The 21,033-nt window shown below is 39.7% G+C and overlaps 1 protein-coding gene across 12 annotated transcripts in view; it reads left to right on the forward strand.

Moving 5' to 3' along the window:
• Positions 1-21,033, forward strand: part of CEP63 (centrosomal protein 63) — a 79,442-nt gene that overhangs the window by 25,939 nt on the left and 32,470 nt on the right. For 11 of the 12 annotated variants that reach the window (XM_043874353.1, XM_043874356.1, XM_043874357.1 and 8 more), the window contains 3 exons: positions 1,241-1,336; positions 2,166-2,288; positions 7,587-7,700. In XM_043874353.1, the coding sequence (XP_043730288.1) occupies positions 1,241-1,336; positions 2,166-2,288; positions 7,587-7,700 (333 nt within the window). The remainder of the gene's footprint in view (positions 1-1,240; positions 1,337-2,165; positions 2,289-7,586; positions 7,701-21,033) is intronic. The other variant, XM_043874352.1, reaches the window with a different exon arrangement.

Here is a 21,033-nt window from a genome sequence, read left to right on the forward strand (position 1 = left end):
AATGGCCTTGGACAAATAATTTAACGTCTCTGAACCTGTTTCATCCTGTGCAAAATGAGGATATAGTTCCTATGTTCCCATGTTGTGAAGATTGAGTTACGGTTTAAGAAACCACTTTAAAAACTCTAAATTGTAGTTAAAATGATACCATCCATACTGACAGTTTTCAAAATTTGGCCTCCTTTTCTCTGCCTAATGCCTATTGCTGAGAGTGAGGGAGTTGTTTGTACTAGTAATAAATATACTTTCTTTAAGAAATTTGAATATTGTTGCTTGACTATTATGAACCAGACCCTGGTAAATAAATAAAATTTAACAATTGTTTCTTCACATTTTATACTAATGCTAGACTCTTATAATAAATGAAAAGAAAAATAGTTCTATAAGGCTCATAAGAAAAAACAATGATCATCTGCCCTATTTCTCTGAACCTAGGATTCTTGCATCTGTAAGACAGTTCTTTTGGTATCTTTAACTCCTTTTTTTTTTTTCTTTTGACATTCTTATTTCTAAATAACATTTTATGGTGTATTCTTAAGTTTTAGTCTTAGCTATTTATCTAATAGGGCTTCCCAGGTGGCTCAGTGGTAAAGAATCCACCTGCTAATGCAGGAGATACGGGTTTAATACCTGAGTGGGGAAGATCCCCTGGATTAGGAAATGGCAACCCACTCCAGTATTCTTGCCTGGAGAACCCCATGCACAGAGGAGCTTGATGGGCTATAGTCCATAGAGTCACAGAGAGTCAGACATGACTGAAGGACTTTTAGCACAATACTAAATTTGTGGGTAAATCTAAATGAATATTGACTGTCTATAGCAAGAGCTTTCAGCTTCCTGGTGTCTTTCTGTCTAATGTTAGTATTCTGTGCTTTGCTTTAAAGAATTTATTCTTGAACTCGCATAGATTTTTGTTCAATATTTTTAGATTCCAAGGTTCTTGTAATTTGTTAATTTTTTGTGAGGGTTTTTTTTTTTTTATGGTAAAAAGGGTTAGGAAGAATAAATGAGATAGAGTAAATTTTCATCTAAACCTAGAAATTCTAGAACAATTGCTTCTTTTCTATTTTTTTGGAAGTGTTATAAATTATTAAATAATTAGGTATTTGACTTCCTGAGAAGTTGTATAGTTGAGAATGTGTCTTTACAGATAAGTACAAAGGTTATTTTCTATTTTTATGTTTCAGGGTAATTGTTTCAATGCTAATAATGAAAAATACTGCCACCTCTCTGCTTTTAGATTGGAATGTTGCGTCAGCAGGTAGAAAAACATGAAAAAGTCAAGCAAGAGATGGCCATGGAGTATAAGCAAGAGTTAAAGAAACTACATGAAGAAGTAAGATTTTAATTGTATTATATATTGTATAATTCTGTCTCTTCAACCTTGAGAATTTTGTTAATGAGCTGGTTTCTACTTTATAAAGTAGATGTACATATTCCATGGAAGATATTGGGGTAGAAATCTTTCTCTGTTCTTAAACCCAGAATCTTGCCTTTTATATGTTTGATATTACCTACAACAATGATTCTAAAATATTCTTGGTTGAGTATCTGAAAGAAACTATTTTTGTATAACACCATGAAATGCTGACACCAAAATCTTATGTTAAATGTTTTAATTTTTGAGTTGAGTCAGTTACTAGATTTTAAGTAATGGAAGATTCAAAGGTTTCAGAACCATTTGGGGATAGATTAGAAAGGTAAGAAAATTCTACCAGTTAACTGAATTGTATTCTTCAGATTGGCAAAAAAATACTTTTTATTTAATTCCGAAGCATTCCTCTCCTGCATAGTGAATATCAGTGTTCCACTGGGGAATGGTTCAAGAACCACAGGCCTGGAGAAAAGAAAGAGTGTTTATTTGCTGCTTTTATTGTGAGGATGGGTTGTGGGGCCCCTCAGTGCAGGGCATTGTATATTATAATAAAAAATTAGACCTTTGTTTTATTTATTTATTAAACTTTTCTCTTTATTTTTTCTTTGACTCTTTTTTTTCCTGGTGTTTACTTTTTGTATGTAGTTTTGAGTTTTGTATTTTATCTAACATGCTCTCTATTTTCAGGGATGCTAGTCAGCTCTACTTGTGCTTTTATAACGCCAGTTTGTTTTACCAGCACTGTTTACACATTCTTAAATTTTAAGTCTAGAAATAACTGTGTCTACAGTTAGGCAGACTGAAGAGAAGCTATGAAAAGCTACAGAAAAAACATGTAAGAGACTTCAGAGGAAATGCCAAAAATCACAGGGAAGATCGGTCTGAAATTGAGAGGTTAACTGGAAAAATAGAGGTATGTTCATAGTACTGATTGGCTTGTAGTGATTGTCAGCCTTCATGTAGGAAAACTCTGTTTCTAATAGTGCTGTTCCATGAAGCCAATTTTCTCTTACCGGCAGGACTACCACTGAGCTATTTCAGAGGTGGGAGGGTGTCCTGTCATCATCTGGTTCCCTGTGGTTACTAGCTATCAGTAGTTCTCAAGAGGGTGGTGCCATCCTTTGAGGTCATTGGAAATATTTGAGACATTGTTTTGGTTGTCAGAATGACTGGGAGTGAAACTGGTGGGTAGGGCACAGGAACCAGGGACGCTAAACATGACTGGGCCTATTCCGCACAGGAAAGACCTATTGTACCCCAAATGCCAGTACTAAGGAGCACTGATACCAGTTACTGGCTGTCCTCTGTGAGTTTTGTCTTTGTTTTATTTATCACCTAACACAGTAGGGGCTTAGTAAGTGTTGAAGGTATGTGGCTTTTTTGTACACAGTACTTTGCATATCAGATTATTTATTCTTAGTTCCCATTTAGATATGATAAATCACTTGCCTCCCTCTTTGCTGACTAAGTTTTTGTTAAGTCTGAGTAACTCCATGATTATTGTCTATCTTGGTTCCCAGAGGAGTTAAGGAAGTTGAGACTTAACACCACCAAGAACAGCGTGGGGCTGTCACTTTTTCCCTCTTGAATCCACCGCTCCTCTCCTCTGTCTATGCTCTTGGTTCTCAAGTGTACCTAAGTGTTAACCAGGGTCCTCTTTAGTCTCCCAGAGATTCTGATCCAGTAGTATGGCATGTGAGCTAGGACTCTGCACTTTATCTAGCTTCCCCAGCTGATGTTAATTTGAGAAACATTGTTCAACATCTTTGTATGATTACTTACAATGTTTCTACTCAGAGTGACCTGTCACCCTCTAAGACTGTTATATTATTACTACCTAGAATTTTAATTTCTACTTTTAATACTTTTTTACATCTCAATATTTTTCTATGTTTGAAGAGCTTAGAATCAGATTTTGCTTTCTCTCCAGCCTTCTTCACTGGTACCTGGGTTTTTGCATAAAACCCCTCATGTTCTTATTCCCCGTTACCACTTCCAGACCATTCTGTTTTCTTTGTACCCAAGAGTCTCCATCTTTTGATTTTCATGTCATCAGCATATACCACCATCCCTGGTGGCTCAGTGGTAAAGAATCTGCCAATCAACATAGGAGACTCAGGTTCCTTCCCTGGGTTGGGAAGATCCCTTGGAAAAGGAAATGGCAATCCATTCCAGTATTCTTGCCTGGGAAATCCCGTGGACAGAGGAGACTGGCAGGCTGCAGTCCATGGGGTCTCAAGAGTCAGACACAACTTAGTGACTAAACAACAATGTATATACAGGCAAAATTACTCATCTTCTGATCCCTGATTACTCCCCCGGTTGATTGTCATTCTCTCCAACATTGCTCTTACCGTAATTCTTGAGGATTTTGGTATCCACAAGGATGATCCTTATACTACTATGGTCTTTGGTTCATTGGTGTTCTTTTCCTCCAGGGATATTTTGATTCCCTTTCTGTCTCTTTTCCCTTTTCCCATTGCAATTCCTTAGGTGCTGTCGCTAGCAATACTTGCAACCCTCCAAGGATCACAGTTTTAAGCATCTCGTTCTTTCTGACTACCATCCCCTTCTTTTCAGCTTGTTGCCTCTTATTCCCAATGCTCAATGATCACCTGATTCTCCATTCCTTAAAGTGTTTGGATCTGGCCACTTGTCACTGCTCCATACCTGCCTCGTGTCTGCACCTACCACTTCTTACCCAGCTTCTCTCCCATGGTTTGCTCCTTATATTCCCCTTCCGTTCCTGTGCCCTCTCTTTGTTGTTGTTTTTGTTGTTCAGTGGCTCAGTTGTGTCCGATGCACTTTGTGACCCCATGCACTGCAGGGCTTCCCTGTCCTTCACCATCTCCTGGAGTTTGGTCAAACTCATGTCCTTTGAGTCAGTGATACCATCCAACCATCTCATCCTCTGTTGCCCCCTTCTCCTATCCTCAGTGCTTCCCAGCATCAGGGTCTTTTCCAGTGAATCTGTTCCATCAGGTGGCCAAAGTATTGGAGCTTCAGCTTCAGCATCAGTCTTTCCAACGAATATTCAGGGTTCATTTCCTTTAGGATTGACTGGCTTGATCTCCTTGCTGTCCAGGAGACTCTCAAGAGTCTTCTCCAGCACCACAGTTCAAAAGCATCAATTCTTCAGCACTCAACCTTCTTTATGGTTCAGCTCTCACATCCATACACGACTACCGTGGAAACCAGAGCTTTGACTATACGGACCTTTGATGGCAAAGAAATGTCTCTGCTTTTTAATACGCTGTCTAGGTTTGTCATGGCTTAGCTAGTCGCTTCATTTCAGTCACATCCGACTCTGTGACCCCATTGACTGTGGTCCACCAGGCTCCTCCTTTAACTTTCATGAAATCCAGCTTTCTGCCCACTGTCTTACCTGTCATTTGTGGCAGATCATGGCTGGAGAAAAATACGATCTTGCTGACTGGCCTCATTTTCAGTTTGTGTTCACTTACCTCAGATGGGTCCTCATGCTGTCCAGAATCATATTTCTCCTCACTCTCCCCTTATTTTTCCATAATGACTGTTTCATACTTTCTCTTTTCTTGAATTTTTAACACTTTGCCTCACATCCTCACTTCTGGGTGATGACCTTTATATTTCATTGAGAAAACTGAAGCAATGAAAAGATAATTTTCACCGCTTCCAACCTTTCTGCCTTCCTATTTGCAACTGTTTCCATATACTTTGCCTTCCTACTGAAGGATCTGTCCATGCTCTCCCTGTTCCCTTTCCACAACACCACTCCAGAAATGCCCCTCTATTCTGCATCCTCAGGTTTTTCCTCCCTACTGGATATTTTCCACCAACATGCAAATTTCCCCCCTCTTAAATATCCTTTGTTGACCTCTATTTTTGTCCTTTGGATACTGTCTCATTTTTCTCCTTCATTTTACAAAAAATGAAGTTGTTTAACAAAAGTCATTTAACTAAATGACTTTAGGTACCTATATTTGTCTCTAGTTCCTTTCCTTCCATTTTTCTTACACTCACTCAGTAAGCCTTTCTCTCCTCTGCAGAAGCTATTGGCATGGAGTTCACCAGTGAATGCGCATTACTGAAGCCCATGTCCACTCTCTCCTTCCATACCCTGTCTGCAACACTGGACTCAGCTGGTTTGGCTTGGAGAACAATTGTACTTTCCTGGGTTTTCTCCTACGGTGTTTGCCACTCTTTCTCAGTTATTTTTTCTCCCCAACCTTTTGGCATTGAAACACGCTGCAACTGTGCTGTACCTCTTCTTTTTTCTGTCGAGGCCACTCCCTTGGTGATACCATTCAGTCTCATAGTTTTAAGCACTGTGTATATGTTGATAATTCCTATATTCCTATATCTAGTCTTGACTTTTGGCTACAGAATAATTTCCAACTTCTCATTTCACATCTCCACACGGTATCTAAAGCTGTCTCAAACTTGACATATTTAAAATAAAGGCCCTGACTTTTTTCTTCCTCGTCTTCCAGCACCATTTCTGTTTTAGTTAATGTAGTTCCATTCCTCAGATTGCTGAAGCCTAAAAACCTTGGAGTCACCCATGATTTCTCTTTTCTCAGCACAACAGCTAGAAGGATTCTGTTTAGTTTAAGTTAAATCATGTTTTCTCCTGTATGTAAATTTACAGTAGTTTCTCCTAAAAGACAAAGTTATCATAATGACCTACAGAGTCTCACTGCCTATTAAGTCTGACCTTTCCCTTCCTTTTTTCCCCTTTTACTTACTCGCCCCCAGCCACACTAACCTTCTTGCTCATCCTTGAACATGCCAAGATGCTTCCACGTCAAGGCCTTGTACTTCCCAGAATAGTATAGCTTCATTTCCATCTTCCTGGTGTTTACTTTCATGTTACTCAATCTAACCACTTCTTTTGCAAACTGCAGCCACCAACTCTGAGTACTCCACGCTCGATTTTCCCCAAAATGAGTACAGTTGGCTCTCTGTATCTATGGGTTCTGCATCTGTGGATTTAACCAACTGTGGATCTAAAATATTCTGGGAAAAGCAAATTCCAGAAAGTTCCAAAAAGCAGACCTTGAATTTGTTATGCACAAGCATTTACATTGTATTTATAGTTATTTACACAGCATTTAGATTGTATTAGGCATTATAAGTAATCTAGAAATGATTTCAAGCCTGTGGGAGGATGCACATTAGTTACATGTGAATAACATACCATTTCTTATAAGGGATGTGATCATCTGTGGATTTAGTAACCACAGAGGTCTGGAACCAGTCTCCCACGGATACTGATGGACGTCTGTATCTAATTACTGTACAGTAATGTGTTGCCTGTCTCCCTCCAGTTGAGTGGGGCTAGAATTTTTGTTTGTTTTATTAGATATTGTATCCCTAGCACTAGAACAGTACCTGGAATATATGTGGTAGAAACAATGAGTAAGTGAATATCAGCTGGTGAACAGTAATTACCTTAAGCTAGCATGCTTCTGGGGTTGAGACTCTTGGAGGACAGTGATAGAAAGACTGAGTTTCCATTCCCTTTAATTTGCCTCGTTTTCATGAATATTGGGCTCATTTTCTTGATTGTGCAACTTGAAGTTATTATTGATCCATCATTAATTTTGAACTCTTTGGCTTTGGGTTATAGATATCTGTTAAAATTTAATACAGACAGTTTTTGTTATTCGTGTCTTTATAATTCTGTTGAGATAATAAAAATTTGGATATCAAAGGATACTGTGTTAACTGAATCTGTCTGGTTCCTGAATTTTAGATTCTGATGAGACTTGGACTCCCCAGGGATTTATCTGAACATTTGTTTGAATCTGTTCAGTTCCTGGGTTTGGATACCAAGAATTTGGGTAGTGAGTGATAAGTATAATCATATTTTGAAATTTTCATTATCTTAACATCAGTTTTCTGAAAAATCACTAAGAAATTATAACAACCCTTAGGTGGCAGCAGATCTTTGAAAATCATCTTGAATCCAGTGTTCAGTATCTGTGTTTCGTACTCTTCACCATTAGTGTGTTAAATTTAGGAAGACAGATATCCAGACGCACAGTATGTGAGGAATTTAGTGTTACTCTACAGTTCTATTAGTTAAGTGAGTAATGGGGCTCCTGCTGTGGAGAAAGGTGCATGTGTACCCAGGGACCTGGGGAAAAATTAAAGTAAAAGTGAATCTGGAAGGTGGTGACAGCAAGGGGAAGCACTTAGAAGTTAAGTACCTTAATTGCCTCTTTAGGAATTTCGTCAGAAATCACTGGACTGGGAGAAGCAGCGCTTGATTTATCAGCAACAGGTGTCTTCTCTGGAGGCACAAAGAAAGGCTCTAGCTGAACAATCAGAGATAATTCAGGTAAGTTTAAGACATTTTTGGAATAATGAGAGCAGAGAGGTTTTGATTACATTTGAGCCAGCTTAAAAAATGCAGTGCCGTGTGCTCAGCGTGCTCACCCCATCCTCACGCCCACGCTCCTTTGCTTGCTGCTTTCCTGCACTGGCTCCTCCCTCCCTCACTCGGGCTCTTGTTCTGCCAGTCTGTCACTGACTTGCATTCTCCGGCTCACTCCACACTTTGATTTCACTCTCCCTTCCTTTCTCTTTCTGCCTCTGCTCTCTGTCTCCTTTTCCATTTCTTTCTGGCTCTGACTTACTTATTCTGGCTCTTTCTGGCTCTTGCCTTGGCCCCACTTCTGTCTGTGTCTTGTTCCATCTCTGATAGTTGGGGGGTGCCTTAGCTGAGGTCCTCAGCCAGGGATCTTCGGCCAGTCTGCCTGTTTGAACACAAATGCTCAAAGATTCACACCAACAAAAGGCAGTATCTTTGTGGTAACAGAAACACTTTTTACAACATGACTAGAAACTTTTTTAATGAAGAACTGATAGCTTAAACAAAACAAAAAATTAGCTACCTAATTAAGGAATTTTCTTCTTGGAACATATTCAGTTTGTTTGCTTTTTCAGTTAAAAACCAAGAACAAAAGGGAAGTGAACATAGAGGGTAATGAATATTTATGACCTTGGGGTTACAGAGAGTCAGATATGACTTAGTGACTGAACAACAACAACAGCAATGTGCTAGACACTGTCTCAATGCTTCTTCTAAATGTAGCGATCTAGAATATGTAATTATATGTTGTCTGTTTAGTATCATGATAATTTGTCAAGGTTGGTAGAAATCTCAGTTTTATAGAAGAGGGAATTACCAGAGAAATTAAGAAGAGCTAGAGGGACGCCTTAAAAAAGGTAAAAAAACAATCTGCATTATTTGCTGCTCTAAATCTTGGTAATACATTGACTTTTAATCATCTACCCTGAAATATCAGTGGGCTAATAAACTACCATGAATGGCTCTGCTGTTAGTGACTCCACTCAGAATGGTACAAGGGGCCCACAGCAATCTAAAGGATCAAAATTATTTACTAGGCTGCAGCAAGCTATGCAGCCGGAGTGGGCCAATAAAATCCTGAAAGTGTAGACCAGAGTTTTTTTATTTTTACCTGAATGCTAAAGCACTGTACAGACATAAATAGCTGTAAGATATTATAGGCTTCAGATTGGCAAAGAAGAAAATTGAGTCCTAGTTTTTAAGTTCTCAATTATTCTTCTATGTAATATGCTTATTGCTGATCATAGATCCTTTTTTTAATTTGCTATTGTGATTACTCAACATAATTAAAGCTTCATTGTTAGAAAAAATGAGATTTTTATTTACCATAATTCAGCTAGAGGTAGAATAAGAAGCCTTTAAAAAGCCAACATTTGTTTTCTGTATTTGAACTCTTCTGGTGGTTTGTTTAAACTAAAACTGCTCTGATTAAGGAAAAACTGGTTTTTTTTTTTTTTTGAAAAACTGTTTATTAAGGAAAAACTTTTATTTCTTTCTCCCTTAGCAGTACTCTCTGGTCCTCATTTTAAAAAAAAAGTTTTAAAAATAAATTTCTATATACCCATTACCCAGCATTAATAGTTATCATTTTGTCAATCTTAAAAAATGGTGGCAAAAAATATTAAAATGTATAATCTTAACCATTTTAAAGAGTACAGTACAGTATTAACTATATGTCCATTTTTGTGTAACAAATCTCTAAAACGTTTTTAGCTTATAAGAGTAAGACTCTATATTCATTGAACAGCAACTCATTTTGCCAATTTTATTTCATTCTTCTCTACTTTTTACTTTTGGCTGAAATATTACAAAGCAAATCATAGATATTATCTTATTTCCTAGCAGGTTAGGACTTAAAAAAATTAAACATACCACTGTCATGTTAACAGACTAAAAAATTTCTTAAATAATTTAATATCTAATCTTTTCAAATTTCCCGTTGTGTGAAATAATGTTTTGAATTCCACTTAAGGTTGAAACATTGTATTTTGTTGATAAGTGAATCACCATTGAACAATAAGGGTAGAAAGCTTTGTAGATTGGATAAATGGATATCAATAGCCAAATGCATGCTAAGTCGCTTTAGTCGTGTCTGACTCATTACGACCCTATGGACTGTAGCCCACCAGTCTGCTCAGCCCATGGGATTCTCCAGGCAAGAATACTGGAGTGGGTTGCCATGCCCTTCTCCAGGGGATCTTCCTGACATGGGGATTGAACCTGTGTTTCTAATGTCTCCTGTGTTGGCAGGCAGGTTCTTTACCACTGGTGCCACCTGGGAAGCCCTCAACAGCCACACTTACCCCCAAATTAAAAAAAAAAAATTTTTTTTTTGATAAAAATTTTTTTCTTTTATATTTTTTAACATATAAAAGTGGAGTTCAGGGAATTCCCTGACAGTCCAGTGATTATGACTCAGTGTTTTCACTGCTGTGGGCCTGGGTTCAACCCTGGTTTGATAACTAAGATCCCACAAGCTGCATGGTGAAAAAAAAAAGAAAAGTGGAGTTCCGAATAACTTTTCACCCTTTGAGTCATATATTTGCTTGAGTTTTTTTCTTTTGGTCAGCTATTAAAATGACATAGTGCATGTTCATTTTAGAAAACTGAGAAAATGAGAATTAAATAAATTAACTCATAATTCCATCCTTTAGAGATTTACCATGATTAGCATTTGCATGTAAATTTCTTCTGACTTTTTCTGTGCTTGTATGCAGTGTATATTGCATTCATGTACATTTGGTAGGAAAAACACTATATACGTGTGTTTGGGAATGGAGGAATAGTTGCGAACTTAAAAAATTACTATAAATAGCAAAAGTTGATAATTGTTGAAGCTAAGTGATGAATGTTTAAGGGTTCATCATCTTATTTTTTCCATATTTATATACATTTGAAATTTTCCATGAAGCATAATGTAAAAATGTAAATTATGTGCTTACAATGTGATAGGCAGTATGCTAAGCATTTTACAACACAATATTTTATTTGCTTTTCACCAGTTAAAAATTTTCCCCTTTAAATAAGACATGTCAGGAAATATGAGTCACAATGATTGTATAGAAGTTTAGTCTACCATTAAATGCCTTAATTCATGTAACCAATATTTTTTTGTAGAATTTTTAGGTTTTTATTTTTTTTCACTCTTAAGTAGAGCTTGGGCGAACATCCTTATTTAAATACTTAGGCATTTATGTCCATTTATTTTCTTAGGAAATGGCCCTAGAAATAAGATTACTGCATCAAAGTAGTCATATATTCTTAAAGATTCTAATGCATATTGTCAATCTTCAAAGATGTACTGATGCACACTTTCACCAGCAGTGTTTGAGAATATCTGTTTCCTCATACTTTCTCATTATTGAGCACTATTATTTATTTAAATATTTCTTTTAATTTCCCCTACATTTAGGCTTGTCTTTGCCAATCTGATAGGTGGGAAAAAATGGTATCTGATTATTTGTTTTAATTTGCATCTTTAATTATGAATGAGACTGAGCATTTTTTATCTACCTATGACTTTCCACTCTTTTGCAAATTATTTCTGTCCCTTGCTTTTAAAGAATATTTATATTATACTATGAAAGAGCTCTTAGTATATACATTGACTATATTAACTCTTTGCTGTTTTGTTGCAGTTGTGTGTGTTTTCCCAGTTTACCTTAATTCCCAGTTTACCTAAAATTTACCTTAATTTTACCTTAATTACCGTAATTTTTATGGAAATACAGTTGTTTTACAGACAATTTTTAGAATGGCTTAATTCTATTAATTTTTTTCTTTAAGGTTTTTATCTTTGCTGTCATACCATAAAGACTTACATAAGCCAAGATTTCTTCTAATACTTTATAACTTCTTAATATATTTGATCTGAAAATTCTTTTGGTACAAGGAATTTGATAGGGATCTATATTTTTTTCCAAATGGTTATCCACATAATTTGTTGTCTGTTACATTTTGAAAACTTTGCAGAATGGTTCTAAAATTCATGTGGAAGGATAAATGAATGGTACTAGGCAACATTTTTTATAAGGGTGATGTTTGTGCTATCAAATATTAAAATATATTAAATTTGAAAGTACAGTCGTTAAACAGTTGTAAGTACTTTATTAGATGCAAAGACAGAGTGATGGTTGTATAAGCATAGGAAAACGTCAGAATAGTCACTGAAACATAAGATCATTTCTGTGTAGAGGGCAAATAATCACTTGCTACTTTCCCTCCTGCCCAAATAATACAGTGAGTGAAAAGGAATCATTCAGGGAAGTCTTAGAGAACATTAAGAACATTTGAAAAAAATTAAAATTTTAAGCCAGCTCAGAATGTAAAATACTTAGCTTATACATGGTATGTGAGAAAAGTAAAGCCTGCATTGTATATGTTTTCCTTTTGAAGTATTTATATGGGCTATATGATATTATTCAGGTTTGAATATATATTATATTTCTAAAGGCATATTTTCCTTATGAAAAAAAGATACTAACACAAATGTTAATCTGTTGTCTTGGTAGAATTATCATATGCTTAATTGAATTGGCTCAGATTTACTGTTTAAAAGTTTATGATGACAGAGACACAGTAGTGATAAGGCCTTACTGGGAGCTATACCACTGATGGGCTGTCTTTTCAAGATGTTTCTTCAGTGGAAATACCCCAGAGCTGTTGTCTGCACTGACGTGTTTGGAGTTCACTCTAATGGAGAGCGTGGTAAAAATTGATGCCTACAGTGGCATAACTTCATGTTGGGATTCTTTGGAAAATTAAAAAAAGAATACTTGTTGCTTTGTATCATATTCTTCTCAGTAATCTCACTATGTGGAAAAGTTATTTTCTTTTTTTTTTTTTGCAAGCAAAGAAAATGTTTTAATTAAGGGTTCACTGGAAAGCCAGATGGGCCAACCACAGTCTAATCCAAACAAGAACCTTGTATCCTCACCCTTGTAGCCTCTGTTCTAAAACATCCAAGCACATGTCTACAGGGGTCCAGAGGCACCTCCTCCCGGTTAGCTCAGGTACTGGAGGATCCCTTCTCTCCCAGTCTCTTCTTGTTTGCCTTCGTCTTTTCAATCATGCTTTCCACAATGACAGCAGTCTCTTCGTACATCTGGATGCTCCCAGTGGAAAACTTCTCTATGGATTCCATCACCTCCGCCTTCACATAGGCCAGCTTCCTGGGAGGGCTTCTCTCCGGCTGGCTGCTGCTCTGAGCCCCATGCCCCTCGGACCCACCCAGAGTGACCTGAGGCCCTTGAGACCGGGATGTAGACGGCCCCTCTGGACCAGGTGCCACCACAGGACAGGGCCCTCTGGCCCCCTCCTCCTCCTTCTGGCGATCCTGTTTCCCCTGGAGGCCCTTTAGTTCTTTGGCATTTTTCTCACCCCTTTGTCTGCAGGGTGCGGGGTGGGGGGGGTCATCCATGTTCTTTCCCCTGGGGTGGGGGGTCTTCCTCCTTCAGACCATCTTTTTTCCTCTGGGGGGCCCCTGTCCATCCTCCAGAGGGGGCTCAGGCTGCTGGGGAGAGGGCTCCATGCCGCTGTCAGGACTCACAGAGTTGTCCCCCTTAGAAACCACCACGCCCCCTTTGGCTGGGACGGAGAAGACACAGAAGCCAGGACTCATGAGACTGGCGTCTCCGGAGACCACCATGTACCGTCCTTTGGTGTACAGGTCGGTGGGGGGGGGGGGCGGGCCTCGGGTTCTTTGAGGCCTTTCACCTTCTCTTTGATCATCTTGCCTAGTTTCTCAAAGGCTTGCTTATCTTGCCTCCATCTGTGACATCCTCTGGAGCCCCTTCCTGGGTCGGGGGACTTGCCTCTTCACCCCCCAACTCAAGCTTAGACTCGTCCTCTTCTTTGAGCACCACCTGCCCTGGCTTCGTGTCCTCTGGACCTCTCAGCAGTGTCTCTTCCAGAATTTCATCTGCTCTGCCTTTTGCTACCATCTCCTTTTTCCTTGGAAGGTTCTTGGGGAGGCCTTTGAGTCTTGGTTTCACTGCAGTTATATCCTGCACGGCCCTGGTGAGATCGGTCCAACTCGTTCCTCAGGGTCTGCTGGGCGACCACCAGCTGCCGGCAGTCATAGGATGACCTCTCCAGGCTCCTCTCTGCCTCTTCAGTCTCCTTCCGCAGGGTGTCGATCTGCTCGTTGTAGAGCTGAATCTCGCCATCATCACACTCTTGGGCATCTCTGATGGCTTGTTCCACGGCCGCAATCGGGCTCATATTTCTCGGTTCTTCCACCTGCCCTGGAGTCTAAAGGTGCCCAGGGATGAAAGGTGCTTGGAGTCAGGGTGATGTGCATGGTTGAGACTCGAAAAGTTATTTTCTTGAAGCCCAAAGATCACATACCACAAAGCCAGAGGAGGATTTGAGTTCAGTCTCCAGCCTCTTCCCTATTCTCACATATTAGCTCCCCACCCTTGGCTTTTATTTTTATCTCCATGACATAAATTACTTTCTTAATTATTTCTTTACTTTTAACCACCTCTGTTGTGATTTGTATTGTTGAAATAATTGTACCCACTCTACTAGAATGGTAAAGAATCTGCCTGCAATGCAGGAGACCCAGATTTGATCTCTGGGTCGAGAAGATTTCCCTGGAGAAGGGAACGGCTGCCCACTCCAGTAAGAATTCCATGAATAGAAGAGCATGGTGGGCTACAGTCCATGGGGTTGCAAAGAGTCAGACACGACTGAGCAAATAATGCACACACATGCTCCACTAGAATAGTTAAAATGCTATTTGTTATATTAATAAGAGAAAGCTCTGGTTTCTGGTTCAAAAAAATTACTGGCAGTGGCCTGTGGGGAAAAAAAAGGCTTAAAAATATATTGGCTTTAAGATACCTCTAACACTAGATATTTAAGAGAAGTAATCATTTTATAAAGTTTATATTTTTCTTTCTGACTTTTCATATTGGAAGAGGTAGTCTTGAGATATTCTAGTGTAGCTCTGTCCAATAGAAATATAATATGAACCACCTATGTATAAAATTTTCTGTAAGTCACATTAATAAAGTAAAAAGAAACAGATAAAATTAACATATTCTATTTATCTCTTTTCTGTTGTTCATTTGCTCAGTTGTGCCCGACTCTTTGAGGCCCCATGGACTGCAGCACACTAGGCTTCCCTGTCCTCCTACAGCTTCCCACCATCTCCCACAACTTGCTCAAACTCATGTCCATTGAGTCGATGATGCCATCCAACCATCTCATCCTCTCGTCCCCTTCTCCTCCTGCCTTCAATCTTTCCCAGCATCAGGGTCTTTTCTAAAGAGTTGGATCTTTGCATCAGGTGGCCAAAGGATTGGAGTTTCAGCTTCAGTATCAGTCCTTCCAGTGAATATTCAGGATTGATTTGCTTTAGGATTGACTGGTTTGATATCCTTGCAGCCCAAGGGATTCTCAAGAGTCTTCGCCAACACTACAGTTCAAAAGCATCAATTCTTCATCACTCAGCTTTCTTTATGGTCCAGCTCTCACATCCATCATACATAACTGCTGGAAAAACCATAGCTTTGACTATATGGATCTTTGTCAGCAAACTGATGTTTCTGCTTTTTAATAGGCTGTCTAGGTTGGTCATAGCTTTTCTTCCGAGGAGCAAGTGTCTTTTAATTTTGTAATTGCCTTTACCATCTGTAGTGAATTTGGAGGGCAAAAAAATAGTCTCTCACTGTTTCCATTGTTTCCCCATCTATCGCAGTTATCAGACTGGATGCCGTGATCTTGGTTTTTTGAATGTTGAGTTTTAAGCCAGCTTTTTCACTCTCCTCTTTCACTTTTATCAAGAAGCTCTTTGGTATTCTTTGCTTTCTGCCATAAGGGTGATGTCATCTGCATATCTGAGGTTATTGATACTTCTCCTGGTAATCTTCATTCTAGCTTGTACTTCATCCAGCCCAGGATTTCGCATGATGCACTCTGCATATCAGTTAAATAAGCAGAGTGACAATATATAGTCTTGATGTACTCCTTTTCAATTTTGAACCAGTCCATTTTTCTATGTCCGGTTCTAATTGTTGCTTCTTGATCTGCGTACAGGTTTCACAGAAGGCAGATAGGTGGTCCGATATTCCCATCTCTTGAAGAATTTTCCACAATTTGTTGTGATCCACACAGTCGAAGGCTTCAGTGTAGTCAATGAAGCAGAAGTAGATGTTTTTCTGGAATTCTTTTGATTTTTTTGTGATCCAGCAGATGTTGGCAATTTGATCTCCAGTTTCTTTGAATTTTCTAAATCTAGCTTGAACATCTGGAAGTTCACGGTTCAGGTACTGTTGAAGTCTAGCTTGGAGAAAATTGAGCATTATTTTGCCAGCATGTGAAAAGAGTGCAAGTGTGCAGTAGTTTGAACATTCTTTGGCATTGCCCTTCTTTGGGATTGGAATGAAAATTGACCTTTTCCAGTCCTATGGCCACTGCTGTTTTCCAAATTTGCTGGCATATTGAGTGCAGCACTTTAATAGCATCATTTTTTAGGATTTGAAATAGCTCACCTGGATTTCTACCACCTCCTCTAGCTTTGTTCATAGAGATGTTTCCTAAAGACCCACTTGACTTCGCATTCCAAGATGTCTGGCTCTAGGTGAGTGATCACACCATTGTGGTTATCTGAGTCATGAAGATCTTTTTTGTGTAGTTCTTCTGTGTATTCTTGCCACATCTTAATATCTTCTGCTTCTGTTAGGTCCATACCGTTTCTGTCCTTTATTGTGCCCATCTTTGCATGAAATGTCCCCTTGGTATCTCTGATTTTCTTGAAGAGATCTCTAGTCTTTCCCATTCTATTGTTTTCCTCTATTTCTTTGCACTGTTCACTTAGAAAGGCCACCTTATCCCTTGCTATTCTTAGGAACTCTGCAGTTGGTATGATGGGTGTATTTTTCCTTTTCTCCTTTGCCTTTATCTTCTCTTCTTTTCTCAGCTATTTGTAAGGCCTCCTCAGACAACCATTTGCCTTTTTGCATTTCTTTTTCTTGGGGATGGTTTTGATCACTGCCTCAATGTTCACCTGTACAGTGTTACAAACCTCTGTGCATAATTCTTCAGGCACTATCAGATCTAATCCCTTGAATCTATTTGTCATTTCCACTGTATAATCATAAGGGATTTGATTTAGGTCATACCTGAATGGCCTTTTTCTGGTGGAATCCAACATTGTCCTGTCAATGGTTGTTCAGCAGCTAGTTGCAATTTCGGTGTTCTCGCAGGAGAAGATGAGCATACATCCTTCTACTCTGCCATCTTGAGTGCAGTATCTCACTTTATGAAAATATTATTATAACATTCACATTTTTAAAAAGATGGAATCTTTGATCCAGTGTGTACTATGCTTTGAGTACATCTCAATTTGGACTAGCCATAATTCAGGTGCTCAGTGGCCCCACATGGCTGTGACTGCTGTATTGGTGTAGTGTATTTATTCTGGTTCTGGCTTCCCTGGTGGCTCAGCTGGTAACAAATCTGCCAGCAATGTAGGAGACCTGGGTTTGATCCCTAGGTTAGAAAGATCCCCTGGAGAAGGTAATAGCTACCCACTTCAGTATTCTGGCCTGGAGAATTCCATGGACCACATTTACATAGTCCATGGAGTCACAAAGAGTCGGACACAGCTGAGTGATTTTCACTAAGACTAATTAATTCTGATTAATGAAAATTTAGAATATGTTCTTGCAGTGACTATGTGATTTTCACTCTGCTTAAAAACTATTTGTATGTGATGGAAATACTGACTCAATTAAAAATAGGCTATGCCTGCCCTCAGCAGTCATAGCTGAGCTTTACAGCCAGCTGGCTTGGGGACCAGTCCCACCTACCAATGTGCCTGCAGTAATCATGGCTCAGTAAAAACAGGAGAGCACACATACCCACATGGGATATACCCCTGGAGCACTTGGCTGGAGATGTAGCTAATATACCTCATACATAGAAACAAACAATGAGAGTTAAACAAAATGAGGAGACAAAGAGGTAGCTTCCAATTGAAAGCTAAGACCAAACCTCAGGAAAAATAAAAAAAAAAATTATAAAGCAGGGATACTGCAATTTACCAGATAAAGAATTCAAAGTAATAGTCATAGAGATTCTCCAAACTTGGCATAAGAATGGATGAACTCAGAACTCAAAGTGATAAATATATATATATATGTATATAGTACTCTTGCCTGGAAAATCCCATGGATGGAGGAACCTGGTAGGCCGTAGTCCATGGGGTCGTGAAGAGTCAGACACGACTGAGCGACTTCACTTTCACTTTTCACTTTCATGCATTGGAGAAGGAAATGGCAACCCACTCCAGTGTTCTTGCCTGGAGAATCCCAGGGACGGGGAAGCCTGGTGGGCTGCCGTCTATGGGGTCGCACAGAGTTGGACACGACTGAAGCGACTTAGCAGCAGCATAGGTATAGCTATATAGTAAAGATCCAATCAGAACTGAAGAATACAATAACTGAAATGAAAAATGCGCTAGAGGGAATCAACAGCAGATTAGAGGATATAAAAGAATCGATCAGCAATCTGGAAGACGGGGTAGTAGAAATTACCCCTGCAAAACAGCAAAAAGAACAAAGAATTTTAAAAAGTGAGGATAGTTTAAGGGATTCCTGAGTGAGGACTTCCCAGGTGATTCAGTGGTAAATAATCTACTTGCCAATGCAGGAGATGCTGGTTTGATCCATGGGTCAGGGAGAGCCCCTTGAGTAGGAAATGACAACCCACTCCAGTATTCTTGCCAGGCCAATCCCATGGACAGAGAAGTCTGGCATGCTATAGTCCATTGGGTTGCAAAGAGTTGGACACAACTGAGTGACTGGGCAGGCATGCACAAGATAACATCAAGCATGCTATCATTGGCATTATAGGGTTCCTGAAAGGAGAAGAAAGAGGAAGGGACAGAAAACCTACTTGAAGAAATAATGGCTGAAAACTTCTGTAATCTGGCAAAGGAAATAGGCATGCAAGTCCAGGAAGCACAGAGAGAGTTCCAAACAAGATGAACCCAAAGAGACACACATATATGAACCCATAAAGACACAATATAACTAAATGTTAAAAGTTAAAGAGAATCTTAAACACACACACACACACACACACACACACGCATGCATGCACACAGAGAAACTAGTTGTGTAAAAAGGAATTCCCATAAATCTCTCCAGATTTATCAGCAGAAACTACAGGCCACTGGCATGATATATTCAAAGTGCTAAAAGAAAAAAAAAATACAACCAAGAGTAGGCTAACTGGCAAGGTTATCATTTAGAATTGAAGGAGGGAAGGAGAATTTTCTAGAGTGAAAAAGCTAAAGGAGTTCACCACCTCTAAATTAGCCTTGAAAGAAAGTTAAAGGAACTCCTGTAAATGGAAAAGAAAAGCCAATTTCTAGAAACAAGAAAATTATGAAAGAAAAAAAAAAACTTACTGGTAAAGGCAAACATATAGTAAAGGTAGTAGATCATCCACCTGTAAAACTAGTATAAAGTTTAAAAAATAAAAGTAGTAAAATTATATCTAAAATAATTCAGATGGAGAGATCAAGGTGGCAGAAATAGAAGGATATGGAGCTCACCTACTCCCATAAATACATCACAAATACATTTACGTGTGAAAGAGTTCTCATAGAATACCTATTGAATGGTGACAGAGGATCTCATAAACCACAGTTGCAAGAATGATCACCATGTACTTGAGCAGGATGGAAAAAACAAAGGGGAAGTATTTGAAGTGCCCCTGGGAGGGAGTTGTGAAAGGGAAAGATTCCCTCATCCTGGGAGCTCCCATTCATCAGCTAGGAGATCAGCCAGGACAGAAAGGGAGCTTCAGAGGTTCAGAGGAGAGTGGAGAAGATACCTTGCGGCAGGCAGAACAAAGACCAAAAACACAGATGATCTGGGCCACCTCACTGCACTCCCCAGCCTGTGATATATATCTGATGGTGCATGCAGGGGCTGGGTGCTAAAACTCAGTCTTCAGAGGCCAAACCATAGGACTGGAGTTGGCTGTGTGGCGACAACCTGAAGGAGTTGGAGTGTGGGCCAGAACTGGGAGTGTATGCAGGACAGAGCTGAGGTCCACATAGAAACTGCATGGTTAACAAGCATGCAGAGGAGGAGGTGGGGCCTCACTATAGGAGCCTCATTTTTGGCATGCTTGCAGTGGGTATGGCTCTGCCTCCATGAGCTTTGGGAGCATGCAGACACAGAAGGGTTGTCCAACCCAGAAGCAGGGCTGAAATATGAGCAGATCCCCAGGGGCCACATGACTTTGGAAGCAGGGCTGAAATCTGAACTTTATCTGGTGGCTTTGCAACTTCAGCAGATCTACACCTGGAGTGCCTTTGTAAGCTCAGTGGTGGTGGGATATCTGAGCAGATTACTGGTGCTCCTGTGGTTGAGGTGGGTCTGGAGGTAGTAGCTGTGGACATTGTGGGCAGGGACATGTGGAGCCAGGGCCAGGATGATACTGTATCTCCCATAGTGGGTCCAGGTGTGCAACTACTCATGACTCTGGTGGGTCCCAGTGCCTGACATAAGTAGATCTGTGTCAGTGGATCTCTGCTGATGACATTGTGAGCACAGCGCCTGAGGGACATCCAGTTCCGACATTTTCACAGCTGAAAGCAGTGCCAGCAGCAGGCTAACAGCAGTGTACTTTGTGAGCATGCACATTGGGTAAAAGCTGACACCGAAGAGTGTGCTTTCTGGTGGATAGCTCCTGTGGAGGAATGATCAGTGACTCTTCTCCCAGTGGAAGTGCACCAGTTACACCTATCCCACACTGTAGCTCATAAACAGATCTAGGGTCATCTGCTCCAACAACTGGGGAGCAGATCCTACTCCTTACAGGGCTTTGACAGCCACAGAGCAAAGAGGAGGCCCTGTTCAACATGCAGTGCAGGCTCTGGTTATAAGACCAATCACACCCTGTATCAAGGGGATAACAGCCAGCAAACTCAGGAAAGACATGGGAGGCTTCTATACCAAAAGCCCTTGCAGCAAAAATATTAGACACATGCAGGCCACACACAGATGCTCCTACATAAAAAACAGCCACAAGTAGGTAACTGTTTCTCCTAGATTTATAGAGTTAGAAATATAAAGAAGCAGAGGAACCACTCCCAATTAAAAGAACAAGAAAAGTCTCCTGAAGGAATAAACAGTGAAACAGACCTCTCCAGTCTACCACATCCTGAGTTCAAAAAGGAGGTAATAAAAATACTAAACACCATAAAACTCTGAGAGGAGAACATAGGCAAAACATGATGTGACATAAATTGTAGCAGTGTTTTCTTAGGTCAGCC

This window comes from Cervus elaphus, chromosome 19 (genome assembly GCF_910594005.1).
Source record: "Cervus elaphus chromosome 19, mCerEla1.1, whole genome shotgun sequence".
Lineage (NCBI taxonomy): Eukaryota > Metazoa > Chordata > Mammalia > Artiodactyla > Cervidae > Cervus > Cervus elaphus.